The sequence below is a fragment of the Xyrauchen texanus genome, chromosome 15 (genome assembly GCF_025860055.1).
Source record: "Xyrauchen texanus isolate HMW12.3.18 chromosome 15, RBS_HiC_50CHRs, whole genome shotgun sequence".
NCBI lineage: Eukaryota > Metazoa > Chordata > Actinopteri > Cypriniformes > Catostomidae > Xyrauchen > Xyrauchen texanus.
The window spans coordinates 9928250-9943835 of NC_068290.1; the positions used below are offsets into that span (position 1 = coordinate 9928250).

Here is a 15586-nt window from a genome sequence, read left to right on the forward strand (position 1 = left end):
CCCTGACTCTGCCTTCATCAATTGTGTTTGTTTGGAATCTTCAGCAAACTGTGCACTCTGAACTTGCTTTTATACATGTGGTCACACCATTAGCAACAAGTGTCTTCAATTTTGAGTCGTGGTGTGTTCATTGTGTTCAAATATTGCTGACTGTGGCAAGCATTTTGCATCACATGAGCTTTCATTTGAGAATATGAGCAGAGTTCTTTTGCAACTTGTGTTTTAGCAAGGAAAAATGTGTTAAGATTTATGAGAACGGAGGATTGTGTTTTGTGAATTGTGTCTTCATGTGAAATGTGTTTATGATATTGCAAAATGATGGCTAGATTTAGTAAATGTGTTTAGACAACTGGTCATTTGGTTTAGAGGATTGGCTTTTGTGTTTTAGCATTTGAGAAAAACTGTAACATTTACATTAAATGACTTTTGCAATACTTCTGAGCCCATCTGCGTTATTACCAACCAGAATCAATGCTGAATATCCACAGTTGTTTTAGGCACTATTATGCTATTAGGTTACTGGCATATGAAGCCATCGAATGCCATATGTAATAAGGGGTATTGTGTTTCTGATCTACTGTTCTGACATATGCTGTAATTACTCATGTTTGCATGGATTCTGTTGCAGTTACGTATGGTAATTTTCTTCAAGCAGGGACAGACCTGTAAAAAAGGGGCACTGATTGCACTAATAGGGCAATTATGAAATGTAAAAAAAATGACACATTTCTTAACCACACTTTGCACTGGATTTAGTCATTGCACCACTTTTTTCTTTCAGGTGTGACAAGCAGAAGAACAAACCAATACGTCATGCATGGATGCATGTACAGTATGACTTTCACATGTTCCATTGCACAATAAAGCCAACAGCAAAGACAAATTAGTGTAATGCAACCTTCCTCCTAGTATAATGTGCCAGTGTTACAGAGACAATTCTGGGTCATATTTTTAGAGGTCAGACACGAATCCTTAATTTTGACCTCATAAACATTAGTTTAGGCAGAGTTGTTTTGAAGGTTGAAAGTGGCCAAGAACTCCGGGTTAATGAAAACCACATCAGATAGTTATATTTTTCCTTGCCCAGCTACTTCTAAAAATGTAAAATAAGATAAACTAGAGTGCCTCAAATTCAAATGTAAGGGCTCTGCATTTTGTTTAGACAATCAAAAATAGGGATGTTTTTAGCATATAACAGAAACAGACCTTATAACCCTATAAACCTCCACGCAAGGGTTAAGATATTTTTTGACATTCAAGTAAGAGGTGAACACACATACCCATATGCATACTGCTGACATGCTCTCCAAAGGGTTTCCCATTACATTCCCATTGTTTTCCAGAGGCCCTATGCATAAAACAGTTGTCATATTTTGTTGTGATGAACAACAGTCTTGCTATTGCTCCTCAGAAATGGCATAGTAAAATAAAATAAAAATGATAAAGCCAGTTCATCTGCCCTCCTCTCGTGGTCTTATGGGAATTGGACCCTTCAGGCTTATCACAGCTATGAAGAGACGAATGATTGGAGATTCATCAGACAGTAATCTCTGAAACATGATTAAAGAAGGCTTAGAAAAAAAATCATACTTCAGATTAGATTAACGTGGGCAACATTTGCTTTGCTGGATCTTCAGATGCATGAGTAGTTGTTGCATCATGCCTGTGTTGTTGCATGAGAGATTGTTATTGAAACGCAAGTTGTCCAACTAAGCCGGCGAAAGGCATGTGTGGTGTGAAACACTGATATTGAGCTGCTCAGTATATTTTCATGATAAAATATGCATGTTTTGTGCAATTATAATAAAAATCAGATATGGATAATAATAAAAGACAAAGAGGTTTTATAGTTTACCAACACTTGAGATATAGAAATTTGAAGTACATGGTCATGCTTGAAGATGCACTTAACAAAACCCCATAATTGAGATTCAATTATATTTCAATATAATTGGGATTCATTTCAGAATGCTTCAACATTATAATAACAGTATTGAATGGATAATAAATGAATGGCCGCTGAATGTTAGATACGGTATAGTATAATGTGTTGGCCCTTGTGCATTAGGATTGACTATCCTGTGTTTAAAATTGGCATTGACAATGCATATGAATATGTGATGCAATACACTGAATGTGAATACACTGATGAACAAATGCATTTGTCTTGAAGATGACACACCCCTCTAGCACTTTTGTTGTATCATTGCTCAAATGAAAAACCACAGCAGCCAGATACCAATTAACCAATATAATGGCTTGTGCTTTATAATCCCCAAGAGTTTATATTGATCAATTCTTATGTTTATTTATTTTTTAATAAAATTTGTATTAAAGTCACACAATATTTGAAAATATCAGTACTCTACAATAGAAAGACACAATAAAAGTGAATCAATACCCAACAAAAGCACCAATGTTACACATATGTAAGAAGAGCTCTAGTGGTATGTTAGTTTTGACAGAAATTTTGGGAGTACCATGTACCATAGCATATTTAAATGCAAGGTGAAAATTTGTGACGATGAAATTTGTATTGCAAATTTAAAAAAACAAAACAAAGGATAGCAGCAGATGCCACAAAACAGGCAGTTATGAAGGCATTAAATGACCCTGGCATCAATGGGCTTGATGTGCCATAATGGTTAAAGATCTAGGCTGATAGCCAAAAGGCTGAACACCGCAAGAGACTATCAACATTGTGCCCTTGAGCAAGACACTTAAAAGAATATTCGGATTCAATACAAGTTAAGCTCAATCGACAGCATTTGTGGCATAATACTTAATAGTACAAAAATTTATTCAGACTTGCCCCCTCTATTCTTTAAAAATGGCAAAAATCTGGGTTACAGTGAGGCACTTACAATGGAAGTGAATGGGGGCCGATATTTGAACGTTAAAATACTCACATTTACAAACGTAGAAAGACATAAACAATATGTGTGTTTACATTATTTTAGTGTGATAAAATCACTTACTAGCCTTTTCTGTGTAAAGTTATAGCCAATTTTACAACTTTGTTGCTATGATGATGTAATGCCCTAAAATAACTACAAATGACTATTTAAACAACTTTATGGCTCAAATAATACATATGTTTTAACAGAAGAATTAATACAAGTTCATTAATAAAATAATTAGCTTCACATTTCTGCCTTTAAACCCTCTGACAATTGGCCACATTCATTTCCACTGTAAGTGCCTCAATGTAACCTTGATTTTTGCCCCTTTTTTTTTTTTTTAAGGAGGGACGAGTCAAAATAATTTTTTTGTGGTATTCAACATTATGCCACAAATGCTGTCGATTGAGCTTAATTTGTATTGAACCCTGAATATGACTTTATCCTCAGGTTCATCCAGGAGGACTGTTCCCGTTATATATGGTAAGTGTCTGCTTAGTGACGCTTAAATAATAACTAATTACACGTAAGATTGTGTGAATGTTCCATTTTTTCTTAATTTAGTGCTTAGGTTTTTGGCACATTATTCAAGTGTGTGTATATGAGCAGTTGATAGGCACGGTTTCGAAACTTTTGGTCTCTCACACCATATATAATAAAATTACAGCAGCTGTTTGTGGTCAAAATCCAAAAGGCAAAAAATGAAAAAGTGCACCATTCCTTTCCAAAAACATTTCCAATGACAAATACAGCAATAGGAGTGAAAGACATGGTGAAAGCCAGTGTCAGTGTCCCTATTGTTTTGGCAGCCTTGATGTCAGAGAAGGTTGGTTTCATTGCACTTTGGCTCTCAGTCTCAGCGAGATGTTTTCTTCTTTTTGAGTGCTGGCGAATTGTGGTGAGGGATATGAAATTGATGACAATAGTTCCCCCGAGTAGAGTAAAGTCAAATGCAGGGAAAAGTAAGAGAATGTGCCATGACTGGGATGGGAAGTCAGTGCTTCTCAATGCATAATTGCACATTCTACTGCAAGAATTGTACTCCAATGCGATTTCATTACTGAAAACCATTGGGGATGTTGCCAAGAGAAAGCTCCCCATCCATGAAAATATTATTAGTATGCTTGTTCTTTTTTTGGTGATGACAGATTCCTTGTGGAGAGGCTTCAAAACGGCAATGCTCCTTTCAATGGTCAGGAGGAAAATGGTTGTGATGGAAACCAAAGTGCATCCCGCAAACACTGGTCCGATAACATTGCAAGGGTGAAAAGTAATGTTTTGGGAATTGTACACAGTCCACTCAGGTTTTGAATTGGAGATCATTAGGGATATTTCTGCGTAAACGGACAAGGGTACCACGAAAATTCCCACCGCCAGGTCTGCCACAGCTAGCGAGGCTTTTAAATAACCCTGCGGACTGTGGAAGTGTTTAGTTCCAAAGACCACTGCCAATGTCAGAGTGTTTCCAAAAAGTATTGTTAGTATGAGTGATATCATGAAGACCACCATGAGTATCTTATAGGTCATGGTACAGCAACACAAACTGCAGTTTGAAAGCTCCTCTGGCATTCTTGTTCAGCGGTGCATAAAATTCCTCTCAGTCGCTCAGTGATATTTCTCCTCTTGGCTCGGAGGCAAGGCACGAAAACCTGGTAGTCATGTTCGAATGGAGAAATTCACTCCTGCCAATAATCAATGTTTCAATGATGTCAGTGTGAGTGGAAATCCCTTTTTGTACAAGAAGCTCGAATGGCACATGGAATACCACAGAAAAGATAGTTTGCGGTTTGAAATTCAGACACTTATTGGCTATAAATATGCTATGCGCTTTCGTAAATATGTAGATAATTTTACATGTTATTCTTCTTGATTTGTGAATTCAGATGACATCATCCTCCACTCCGCAATCGGTCATTTACATTTTATGACTTTTTCTAATGCAAATAACATCAGCAGTTTATTTTTCTGTCAACCCTTTTTAAGTCCATGAGTCGAGACATGACAAATAAGCACTCTTCACTTTCACATTTCCAGTAAACATGCAGTCTGGGTTTATGCAATTGTATTATTTTTTTTAGATAGAGCATGATTTGTGAAAACTTTCACAATCACATTTTGATGCATTTGATTGTGTCTTACTGCTATACCCCTTGATCACTTGTGAATTTTTTCACAGACCAGTTTTTGTCTCTTAACAATTTTTTGAGTTCTGGAGTCAACAGTTTTCCTGAAAAATAAGTATTATGGGCTTTGAGAAGTCACATTCTTGAGACACTTGATAATTATGACGCAAACACAAGTTTCACACAAAACTAGATTTATGAAAGCTTTCACAGATTGATTTGACTCAGTTTGATGGCTTTGGTTTGTTGCTGACAAATGTAATTTTGATATGGATGATACATCAACTAGCTAGTCATTTTGTTTAACCCTTGTGCAGTGTTTGGGTCATTTTTGACCCATTTTGATTGTTTCTTTAATAAAAATTGTATCTTTAATCTCTGTGGTTACTTTTTCTACATTTGCCATCTGAACACACACAAAAATTGTATTGTATTCAATGAGTTTAGGCCGTGACAAAAATAAAGTAACACTCGTGGTGTTCCAGGTCATTGTTGACCCACCATAGGAAATGAATGGGAAAGACTAAAACACAGAGCAATTACAACACTAAGCCTATAACTCTGATTTTTCAGGTAAACCCTTGTCTCAAGGATTCAAAAAAAGGGTTAAATGACAAAAACTGATCAGTGAAAAAAATTAACATCAGGATGCTCTATTTAAGCCTAGTGTGACCTATCTAGTGGGTCATTTTGTAGAATTGTAAGAAGTTTATTGGTTTTATTGCTTTGTTTTTTAATGATTCAAAATGCCATTATGCACAAAGCCATCAAACTGAGTAAAATCAATCTGTGAAAGTTTTCACAAATCCAGTTTTGTGTGAAACTAGTGTTTTCCCATCATAATTATCATGTGTCTCAAGAATGTGATAGTGATGGGTCTGAATGACCCATCGTTCATTATCATTTTGAACTAAGCTTTTATAAGACACGAAAAGTCTCAGAGAGCGCTTAATTTTGTCACAGCCACGCATGTGCAAAACACGTGCTCATGTTTCGTTCATTTGGTGCTGGGACAGCTCTGTAGAGGAAACAGAAATTATTGGTTCACCTCCCGATTTGGTCTTCAGGTACAAGTACAAGTCTCTGTATTGCAAACAGAAGTTACTTAATACTTCTTAATGCTCCCAACAAGCAGTTTGAGATGCTTTATTTTTGCCCTTACAGTCACACAAAGTGTTTCTAGTCACCAGTTTTAGCTTCTTTATTTCTTGCAATTCAAAACTGTGAATATTTCTGTCATTATGTTTTTCCCATACCATTGGATCAGGTAAAAAAAGAGTAATGTTTTAAACTTTGAATGACTTATTTTCTCATCAGAAAATATAGACTGCAAGAGCAAAAATGAAACCTCAAATTATTTACTTGTTTATTGAGTTGATTTTAATTAAATTGTCATTTATTTTTCCTTCTTGATGCATATTGTTTATTTATATCTTCTTATGTTCTTGTTGGGAATAGACCCAAATCAAGCATTCATTATTTATTAACTAATTGTACACGGATATATATATATATATATATATATCCTGCATTAAATACATGAAAATAATACATCATGACAATTCTTATGATTTTAAAAAGTAATTTATTGCCATACTGACATGTACTGATCACAAACAACTGCAACACACTGACTGTGCGCTGTAAAGAAAAAATTATGAAAAAAGACCAGTAATTGTCACTCGTGAACGAGTGTGGAGCCTGAAAGTCACGTTTCAAATGAACGAAGATTCAGATCCGGACTCCGAAAACCGAATAGGGAGGTGAACTTATCAATTCTGTTTGCTGTACAGAGCCCATGAGCACGTATGAGGCTGTCACGTGTTAAATGAACGAAGACTCGTACCCGAAGACCGTCTCTGGAGGTGAACTAATCAATTCTGTTTCCTGTAGAGCCCATGCGACTGTCAAATGATGAACGAAATGACTTGAAAACGATTCGTTAATTTTGCTGAACGAGACTGAAAAATCCAAGTCATCACTATAATGTGTAACCGTTGACCCAAGAACTCAAAAAGTTGGTTAAATGGATTAAAATTAAACCGATCTTTGAGAGAAAAAAATATCACAAATCAGGATGGTCTATTTAAGCCTATACTGTGACACTTATTTTGATTGTTGACTCCAGAATAAGAAAAAAAGATTTTTTTAGATGATTTCCCATTATTGTTCAAGGCAATGGGGGTAGAGCTGTAAGACGCAATCAGATGCGACCAAATGATTCAGCTATTTGCATTAGAAAATGAAGAGTCGTAAAATCTAAACAACCAATTGCTGAGCGGAGGATGATGTCATCTGAATTCACAAATAAGGAACAATAACATGCGACATTATTTACGACGACGCATAGCGGGTTTATACACAATCAATGTCAATGAATTTCAAACAGCAAAAAATCTTTACCGCGGTAAATTGGAATTTCCAGAAAATGTGATAAATTAAGATTAGAACTAAAGCGCAATGGAAAATTATTTACAACACATGCGTAAATGGGTATTATCAAGCATAAAGTCTTGTGATGGACATACCTTAGAGAAAATCCATTTCTCCAACTTTTCGGCGTATTACAGCACAACAGAAAATATATTTTGTGCGAGTCCGGAAATCAGATATCATGCTACTACTTTTTTTTTTATTCTTAACACTAATCTTAACACTTTGTAGGATTCAGGAAAATAAGGTGATGTCCACTGCTGCATTCCTATTACTGCTCGCATGCGCACGCTTTTAAATTGCGCTTGTAGGGACAACTGCGCATGCGCGCGGTAAGTGATGCCAGTCTGACGTGTACAGTCACTGGATTTCATTGGCTATGGTTTACTTTTCCCACAAAGACTACGGAATAAGCCGTAAATATAGAAGCTATAAATGATGAATAATCAGTAATCAACCATGGCTAATTTGTTAGACCACCGCACCATGTACAAGGAGCAATACCACAATTGTGTCAAAAGTTGGGAAATGCAAAGAAAAACCTTAAAGGAATCTAGATGTAAGTTCGAGCAAAAATAACTGCTAAATAAAACCACACGAGGGTGACAGGAGGCAGTCACCTGGGGGCGGCAAAGAGTTAAACTGAAATGTGCACGTCTGACAACAAACTACTGTACACATCAAAATAATTCAAATTTGGAATATGTTAAAAATAGTTTAGATCAAATGTTAACGCCTTAAAATTATCTCCAGAAACTATATCTTACATCTGACCTATAAGCAATCGATAAAAAAGTGACTTTTATGGCTAAACAATGTAACTTCTGACTTGAAACTGTAGGCTCTAAACTTTATATTTAGTAGCCTATTACAAATATGTTCCTTTAATATGAACTATTGGTACTTCATTACATACATGTGGAAACAGGTTTTAAAGGTGCACGGAGTAATTTTTTCCTCATTAAAAAAGCTTTACTCCTAAATAAATTAGTAGTAATTTTGAAACAAATGTATATAATCATGTCAACTCACTTGAGATGAAGACTCTATTCATACCTCATAAAAGCTGTTTTATCCTACTTTGAGAGGGTCCCCTCATGGGAGCTGACATGTTAGGATCACATGACCAGCTAAATACCACTCACTTAATTTCAGTAACTGAAATTAAGTGAGTAATGGCTTAAATGAATAATGGCTTACTGTGAACTTAGTAAGGCTTATTGACTTTCTACAATGGCATCTATACCTGAAAACTATTGTGTTTAAATGCTGCTGCATCCATGCTCCTATGTGTAAGTCCAAGACAATGTGAACAAAAACTTACTGAGTGCATATTTAAAAATAGCAAAGATCCAAGTCTAGACTTCCTAAAAATGATGATTAATTCAGAAAGTCTTCATAAATCAAAATGTAAAATTAAAGGACTTCAGAGGCTATTCATAATTTCTATCTCTTTAGACCAGACCATAAATTATTTTCACGACTCGACAACAATGAAAAAAGTTAAATGTGCAATTTCCTCAGCAGCTGCATGCTCAATGAGATCACCACTGTCAAAGTTTTAATCAGCAAAGCAGTCAGTTACAGTGTTTTACACAAGTATCATGTTTAGATGACGTGACTATTCTCCATAAATACAATAAATACTCTTTATAACCTGTATTATATTTGTGCTGAATCACCAATGGCCACTTCTTTAACACAGCACAGGAAAACATTCTTTGGATGCTTTGGTACAATGAAAACGAAGCAATACTGGCTAACATGTATAGACTTTACCTGATTACTAAACTGAAGCTTATGCCTTTTACCAGGCCAGTATTTTATACATCAATGCAAGGCCTTAGCAAGGAATTCCGGGCCCCTTTCATTATATATATATATATATATATATATATATATATATACAGTATATATATATAGTATATGAGCCCCTGACCTGTGATCCACTAATTGTTACCACTTTTAATCCCATTAGCTGCAGCCCTTCATCCATGCACAAACTGCACTTTTCAGTCACTTTGACAAAAACATTTTTCAATGAAATTAGCATAAAAATGTGGCAACAGCTAGATAGTGTAAGAGGCAGGTTCACTAGCTAAATATGACTAAAGTTTAGGGTGAGTCTCAGTGTCTTTAGAGAACAGTGCAAAACATGACAAAACCAACCAATGGAAATTAGATTGTTAACAGAAGTTTATGTGTTGTCATCATTATGGACAAAGGAGAGTCAACCAGTACTAGGTGTGTTGGTTGTAAGCCTACATTCACGTTATATTGTTTGCACTTACTGATTGTATTCTTCAAGGATAAATGCCACTGACCAAATATCAGTTGTATAAAAAGAAATATGGCACCTATAAAACCTTGCAATTATCAGTTGGGTCTTCTTTCACTACTCAACGACACAATTTAAGGTGTCTTACCTAGTGTTGTTTTTCACAGACATTGGCATAACTTGATGCGGTACCTTAGAATCACGAAAGTGCAAGTTTACAGAAAGAAAAGCGAAATTGACCACAGGAACACTATACCACGTTAAGTACAAGGATGATCAGTGTTTATCCAGATTAGTCCCTGCCCCCTCTCCTACACCAGCCCCGACCCGCAGTCACGTTAGTGACGCTTACATTCCCTGCTCCTGCCCTCAGCCATATTGAAACTGCACTTTCCTACATTGGTTGCTCGGGAAGGCGGCAGAACTTCAAACGGTCGCTTTTTCGGATTTGGAATTTAAATATTTTGCCCGCGGGAAAAGTTACCAGTGACTGTGGCATTCTTGGCTTCTACAGCCGTTGGTCGGTTGCGTTGAGGTAAGTGCGCGTGTGACTGTTTCTAAACTTGCGGAGCGCACTCGAATAGTCTAGTCAAAGCTCGTGTCAGTCAGGGCTAGTTTGCGGTGTATTCGATGAATTAGTGCACTGGTTAATTTATACTGACTTATTTTTTTTATTGTTCGAACTCAATTAAAAGCGGACAAAATTGTTTTATTCATATTAGTTCAAGGCTTTCGTCATCAAAAGTCAAGGAACTGTTCGTGCCGCCTGACAACAGTGAAATCGTCCGTGTTAGCTTGTAGCAGCATGCTAGCGTGAGGGGAACTTTGGCGTAAAACTAACTAGGCAGCAATTGAAGTGATTTTCTACTGAGACATGTTTCTTAAACTTTTTATTTTAATCTGTTAGAACCCTTTGATGGATGACGTTTGAAGCAAGTTCGCTAGTTGTGTTGTTAGAATCAAGAGATCACAGAATAAAGTTAGCTACATTAAATTACTTACAAAAGACAAATATCCCGTTAAATGTCTATAATCCGAGGAAACGAATTGCGGATTTTCTTTCTCAGTTTTACTATTATAGGGTTGTCATATTTGGGTAACCTCGCCAGTTTGACAGGTGACTTAAAGCAGTGGAGCACCGAAACTGAATAGTGCAAACCTCCCAGTCCTGTCCTCTGTAGCAATCATATGGGGAAACGGACGAGCAACATTTCACTCTAGTCATAGCCTAAAGACATTTCCAGTTACAGGAAATAAAACACTAGCCAAACATTAAATTAAGAAAGCAGTTAAAGTCTTCCTTGTAACAGAGTAGTTAGCCTAACATTTATTTTGCTTCATGCACTTCTATTATGTTTTATGAGCATTCATTTGAGAGTTTTTTTATTTTTTCAAATGAAGTCATTAGAGGCGCTTCCTTCCTAAAAAGGAATATTTCTTACGTTCATGAAATGTAGCATTAGTAAAATTTTCCTAAAGAAAATCCAGCTTTGTTTCTGTATTCATGCTTTGGTGCTGTGTGGCAGTTTATGCAACGCTACCAAGAGAGCATTTTCTGAATACATTTATCTTTCAGAATGAGGAAAACAGATGTTCTCTCGGTGCATTCCTTCATTTAGCCTTTTTTTTTTTTATCTTTGGTGCTGCTTGTTAAACTGCCTTTTGCACATAAAAAGCATAGTAATTGTTGAAATGATTGGCATTTCTAGTTCTACTGGATGCCTCCTTCTTAAAGTCCACATAGATACACTTTCTTTAGCAATATTAACTAAAGATTAATTGATTAGTGCCTTAACTTCATTCTGTCAAATTTAATAAGTTGTTTTTAATTTTGCAGTCTTTACTCTGCCAGCTTGTTTGATGTGATATAATGATACTGCTTTGAAAAAGACTCATTTGAAATATTAAGGCCATAAATATTCTTCATGCAAACCCATGTAGACGATGAGTTTCTCATTTTCTGAATGAATCTTGCAGAGAATAATGATATGATTTTTGTTCATCCAAGCGGCAGCCACTACTTATGCAAGACTGTCTCGGTTGTCAAAGTGTAGGTTTTGAAATTATGTTGACCTAATCATGTCAATAATAATAGGTACAGACATGTATGTAGTCAGCAAGACAGTAAAGAAAGTAGTTAAAGGCAAATTGAAAAGTTGTTTAATGTTTTGTTTTTTATTTATTTAGTAATGTTTGTCCTTTTTTGTGTCATTGGCAACCATCTTTTCTGTATTTACCTATGTGATTGAATGGTATACCCTCTACAACTTGTTGTTTGGTGTTCTGCACAGATTCATTTCATTTGCTTCACAAAGGATGAAATTTGACCCCTCAGGATCATGATGCTTACCACTTATTGTCCCCCATTCAGGATATTGGCTATTTAGGTCACTTGGTCACAGTGCAGAGTGCAGCAATTCACATTTGGTTACAGGGTACAAAATAAGCTTTTTTGCCCACCAGCCACTGTGGCTGGTGAATGCCCAATTTTACCAGCTGCTTTGATTTTTTTTAACCAGCCACTATTATTTATTATGTACATGGTAGAAAAGAACATATGTAGAGTATATAGTATTATGGTGCATTCCATATGTACTCGGAAGTCGGAAATTCCGAGTTCCCAGTAGGAGCTTTTAACTGGAACGCCCCCTAAAGTCGGAGTTCTGACTCAGAAACTCGGACGAACCACATCAACCCCTACTTCAGAATCCAAAATGGCTGTTCAGCACATCAACACTAAGTGAAACGGTATTAATATGTTATTTATTTACACTTCTGTTTTTCTGTGTCTCAAACTCAGTGGTGCTCACAGTACTATACAACCTCTATCTGTGGATCTGATACATTATCTGTGCAAAATACCGCTTTTTATGTGTTTCTATCGACTGGTATTGCTAACAAAGGCTACTTCCTCCACCCCGTCCATCTTGGTTTTCTAACTTGTGTACTGGCCTGCGGTCAACTCAGATGTGACACCATTTCCAGCTCTGACATCCGAGGTAAATGGAATGTACCATTAGGCATGTATTGACATGACATTATTCTCTGGCAAATTCAACAAGCTCTAACACAATCTACTTGGCGTTTGCATAGATTTTTGAGCTTTCAACTTGTCTATGTAGACTAGTAGTTCTGTTTTCCTGTGAGCGCTCAAAACCGCCTCTCCAGAGAGGAGACTGTTTCACAGCTCTCAATGTTGCATTGGTTGTTTTAATGGGGAACAGGGAACTCTCCTCACCCACCACCAGTGTGCAACATCTAGGTGGATGATATGCCAGTACGCTCATCACACATCAGTTATTGGTAGAGAGGAGAGAGTAGAGTTATAGAGCCAATTAGTGGATGGGGATTATTAGGAAGCCATGATTGAGAAGGGCCAATGGGGAAATTTAGCCAGGACATCAGTGTTACATCCCTACAAGGGCTGGACTGGGAAGAGAAATCGGACCAGTATTTTACATGGCAACTGTCCCAAAATTTGCTGTCCTTTTCTGCATATCGCGGTGCCGTTTTTTGGTCTGTTCTGCATAACGCGCCGGCTAATTTTGGCTTATCGCGCGCTACTGGGCGATATGACTAATGTATACAGCAAAAAATATCTGGGGGCAGATGACCAAAATGACTCCCCACATCACTAAAAGTATTGTGTGGTGGGTGTTAATTTCATACTCTTTGAATGTTTGCATTTTCAAATGTAGAGCAGCAGACAGGAGACTGATGAGGGCCTATTTATGGTCATATCACCAACCCGTAGCTCTTTATCTTGACTAATTACCTGAAAATGGTTATTGTTGTCATTTCTAAACACAGCACAGCTTATTCAAACGTCTTTGCAGCAGACAGCGCATTTGGGGCTGCATTCTAAAGCACTCCAGTAAATTATATGTGAGCCGCACAAGGCAGGAAGAGAACTTTATCCTCCAGTAGTCTGAAATTGTTATGTCAGGAATTATCTTAGGTTTATTAAGTGGGTTGTTAAAGTTAGTACACGGAGCTGCAGATGCTTCATACTCATTCGGTTTAAAGCAACAGGTTTAATTTGCAGAGATATTTGACAAATCAAATAGGCACAAAATCGTTATTTTATTTTAATTTAATGGATTGTTCGCTGTTATACAGAGGGAGAACTATGCCATATAACTTGCTAACCTACATTGCAGAATGCAAAATGCAATTAAATATGTATCTTTACTCATTTTTAAAGCTCAAATCTTAAAAATCATCATCTTATGTCATGTTACCTGTGAGTTGTATAGGTGCACTGATGTTACAAGATATACTGTTTGTGTGTGTGTGTGAGAGAGAGAATTTATGCTTAATCTCATTTTGTGGGCTGAAATGCTTGTTTTAGAGATTGTACACACTGAAGACCTTCAGTGACCTTCTTGAGTTGATAAAATGAAACTAAAAGATGTGAAACTAGTCAAGATTTTATCAGTTAAAAATAAACTATGGTGAAGCTGAATTTTACTTCCTTAATCTTTACTTACTGAAGGGTATAATTTAACCGGCTTTACCTTGCCCAGAAATTAGCTTTTGAAAATGTTTCGTTGTTGCATTACAGTAAGGTCTGGCACAGTGACACCAGATCAGCAGTTTTGTACAGTAAATGTAGCTGTGGTGTTAACGTGATCACAGATACTCTTGACAGGTTTATTGAGTTATCTCGCCCTGTGTACAGTCAGGCCCACCGTCAGGGGGGTCAAAGGGTACAGATGACCCCGGGCCCAAGGCCTAGGGGGGCCCGTGCAAAGGTCTATGGTTGACCCTTAATCGGATCAAGTACAATAATTTACTTACTGACTTATGTCGCCGAAAATGGAGTGTATATGTATTTGCATGATACATACATTAATTGTTATCATTAAAACACATTTCAACTTGTCATCTGATTCTTATCCCCATACCCCAGCTGTTAATGTGTAAATGGTGCGGTCGAAACACATGGCCAATCAGATGTGCGGAACACACGTGATGTGCATTGTGCAGCTAATGTAAAGCGGGGACTGACTAGAATGTAAAAATGCCTCACCATCTACCTAATTAAAAAATAAACATCGCAATTTTCCTGCCTTGTAGGCAGTAGGGATTTAACTGTTTTAAGGTTTCACTATATACCTTTGTTTTAAAATGGATGGTTATTATACCATTGAAATCATCTCATTGAGGGTATTGCATGAAGATAAAGACTAAAAAGATAAAGAAAAAAGTTTTTCAGAACTTTTCTAAAATCCTAATCAGTTTAATTAAGACAGAATCTGCGACATTTACACATCATCATATAAACTTGGCAAGATAAAATGAATCTTTAAATTACGCATTCCTCATGTTGCATTTGACTGTCACTCAGTTTTAAAGGTGACATGCAGGTGTTGTGAACGCTGTGCATCACGAGCACATCAGAAGTCCAGCACGAGTGCATCATTCAGACATGTCCGGGTGAGCCTGAACCTTTATTTCCCCTGTCTGGGATTACTTGGTTATGTAAAAGATTCACGAAGCACCATTAATGTTGATGGCTACCCTGTCTGTAACGTTTGCCGCAAAAATTATCGGCTCAGATGGGAAACACTTCAAACCATCTCTGTGAGTACAATCCCACTGAATTTACGGAGATGAATGTATGGAAATACAGTACACGGGATAATAAATTATAACCCGTTTCATAAAAACACAAGATTCAATGTAGTTTTACAGGATTTGTAATGACTTGTTAGGCTAAAATTATATTTATGCTTTCTGTCACATTCAAAATGCAGCAAACTGATTTAAAACCTTGTTAAACTTAACGATGCGCCAACTGATCTTTTGCCTAAGTGCAGCGCAACAGCAGGCCAATGTGTTTGATAATA

The 15586-nt window shown here is 36.7% G+C and overlaps 2 protein-coding genes across 2 annotated transcripts in view; one reads left to right on the forward strand and one right to left on the reverse strand.

Annotated features, from left to right (window-relative positions):
- Nucleotides 1–3310: 3310 nt before the first annotated feature.
- Nucleotides 3311–7720, reverse strand: LOC127656442 (beta-1 adrenergic receptor). The gene is made up of 2 exons (XM_052144772.1): nt 7552–7720; nt 3311–4582 (listed from the first exon to the last, which is right to left on the reverse strand). Exon 2 carries the CDS (start codon nt 4467–4469, stop codon nt 3468–3470), a length of 1002 nt encoding a protein of 333 aa, XP_052000732.1. The 5' UTR covers nt 4470–4582; nt 7552–7720; the 3' UTR covers nt 3311–3467.
- A 2392-nt stretch (nt 7721–10112) lies between these two features.
- The window catches only part of plekhf2 (pleckstrin homology domain containing, family F (with FYVE domain) member 2), a 32793-nt gene continuing 27319 nt past the window's right edge, over nt 10113–15586 (forward strand). Inside the window, exon 1 of the mRNA XM_052143998.1 lies at nt 10113–10269. The gene's annotated coding sequence lies outside the window, so the exon portion shown is untranslated. The remainder of the gene's footprint in view (nt 10270–15586) is intronic.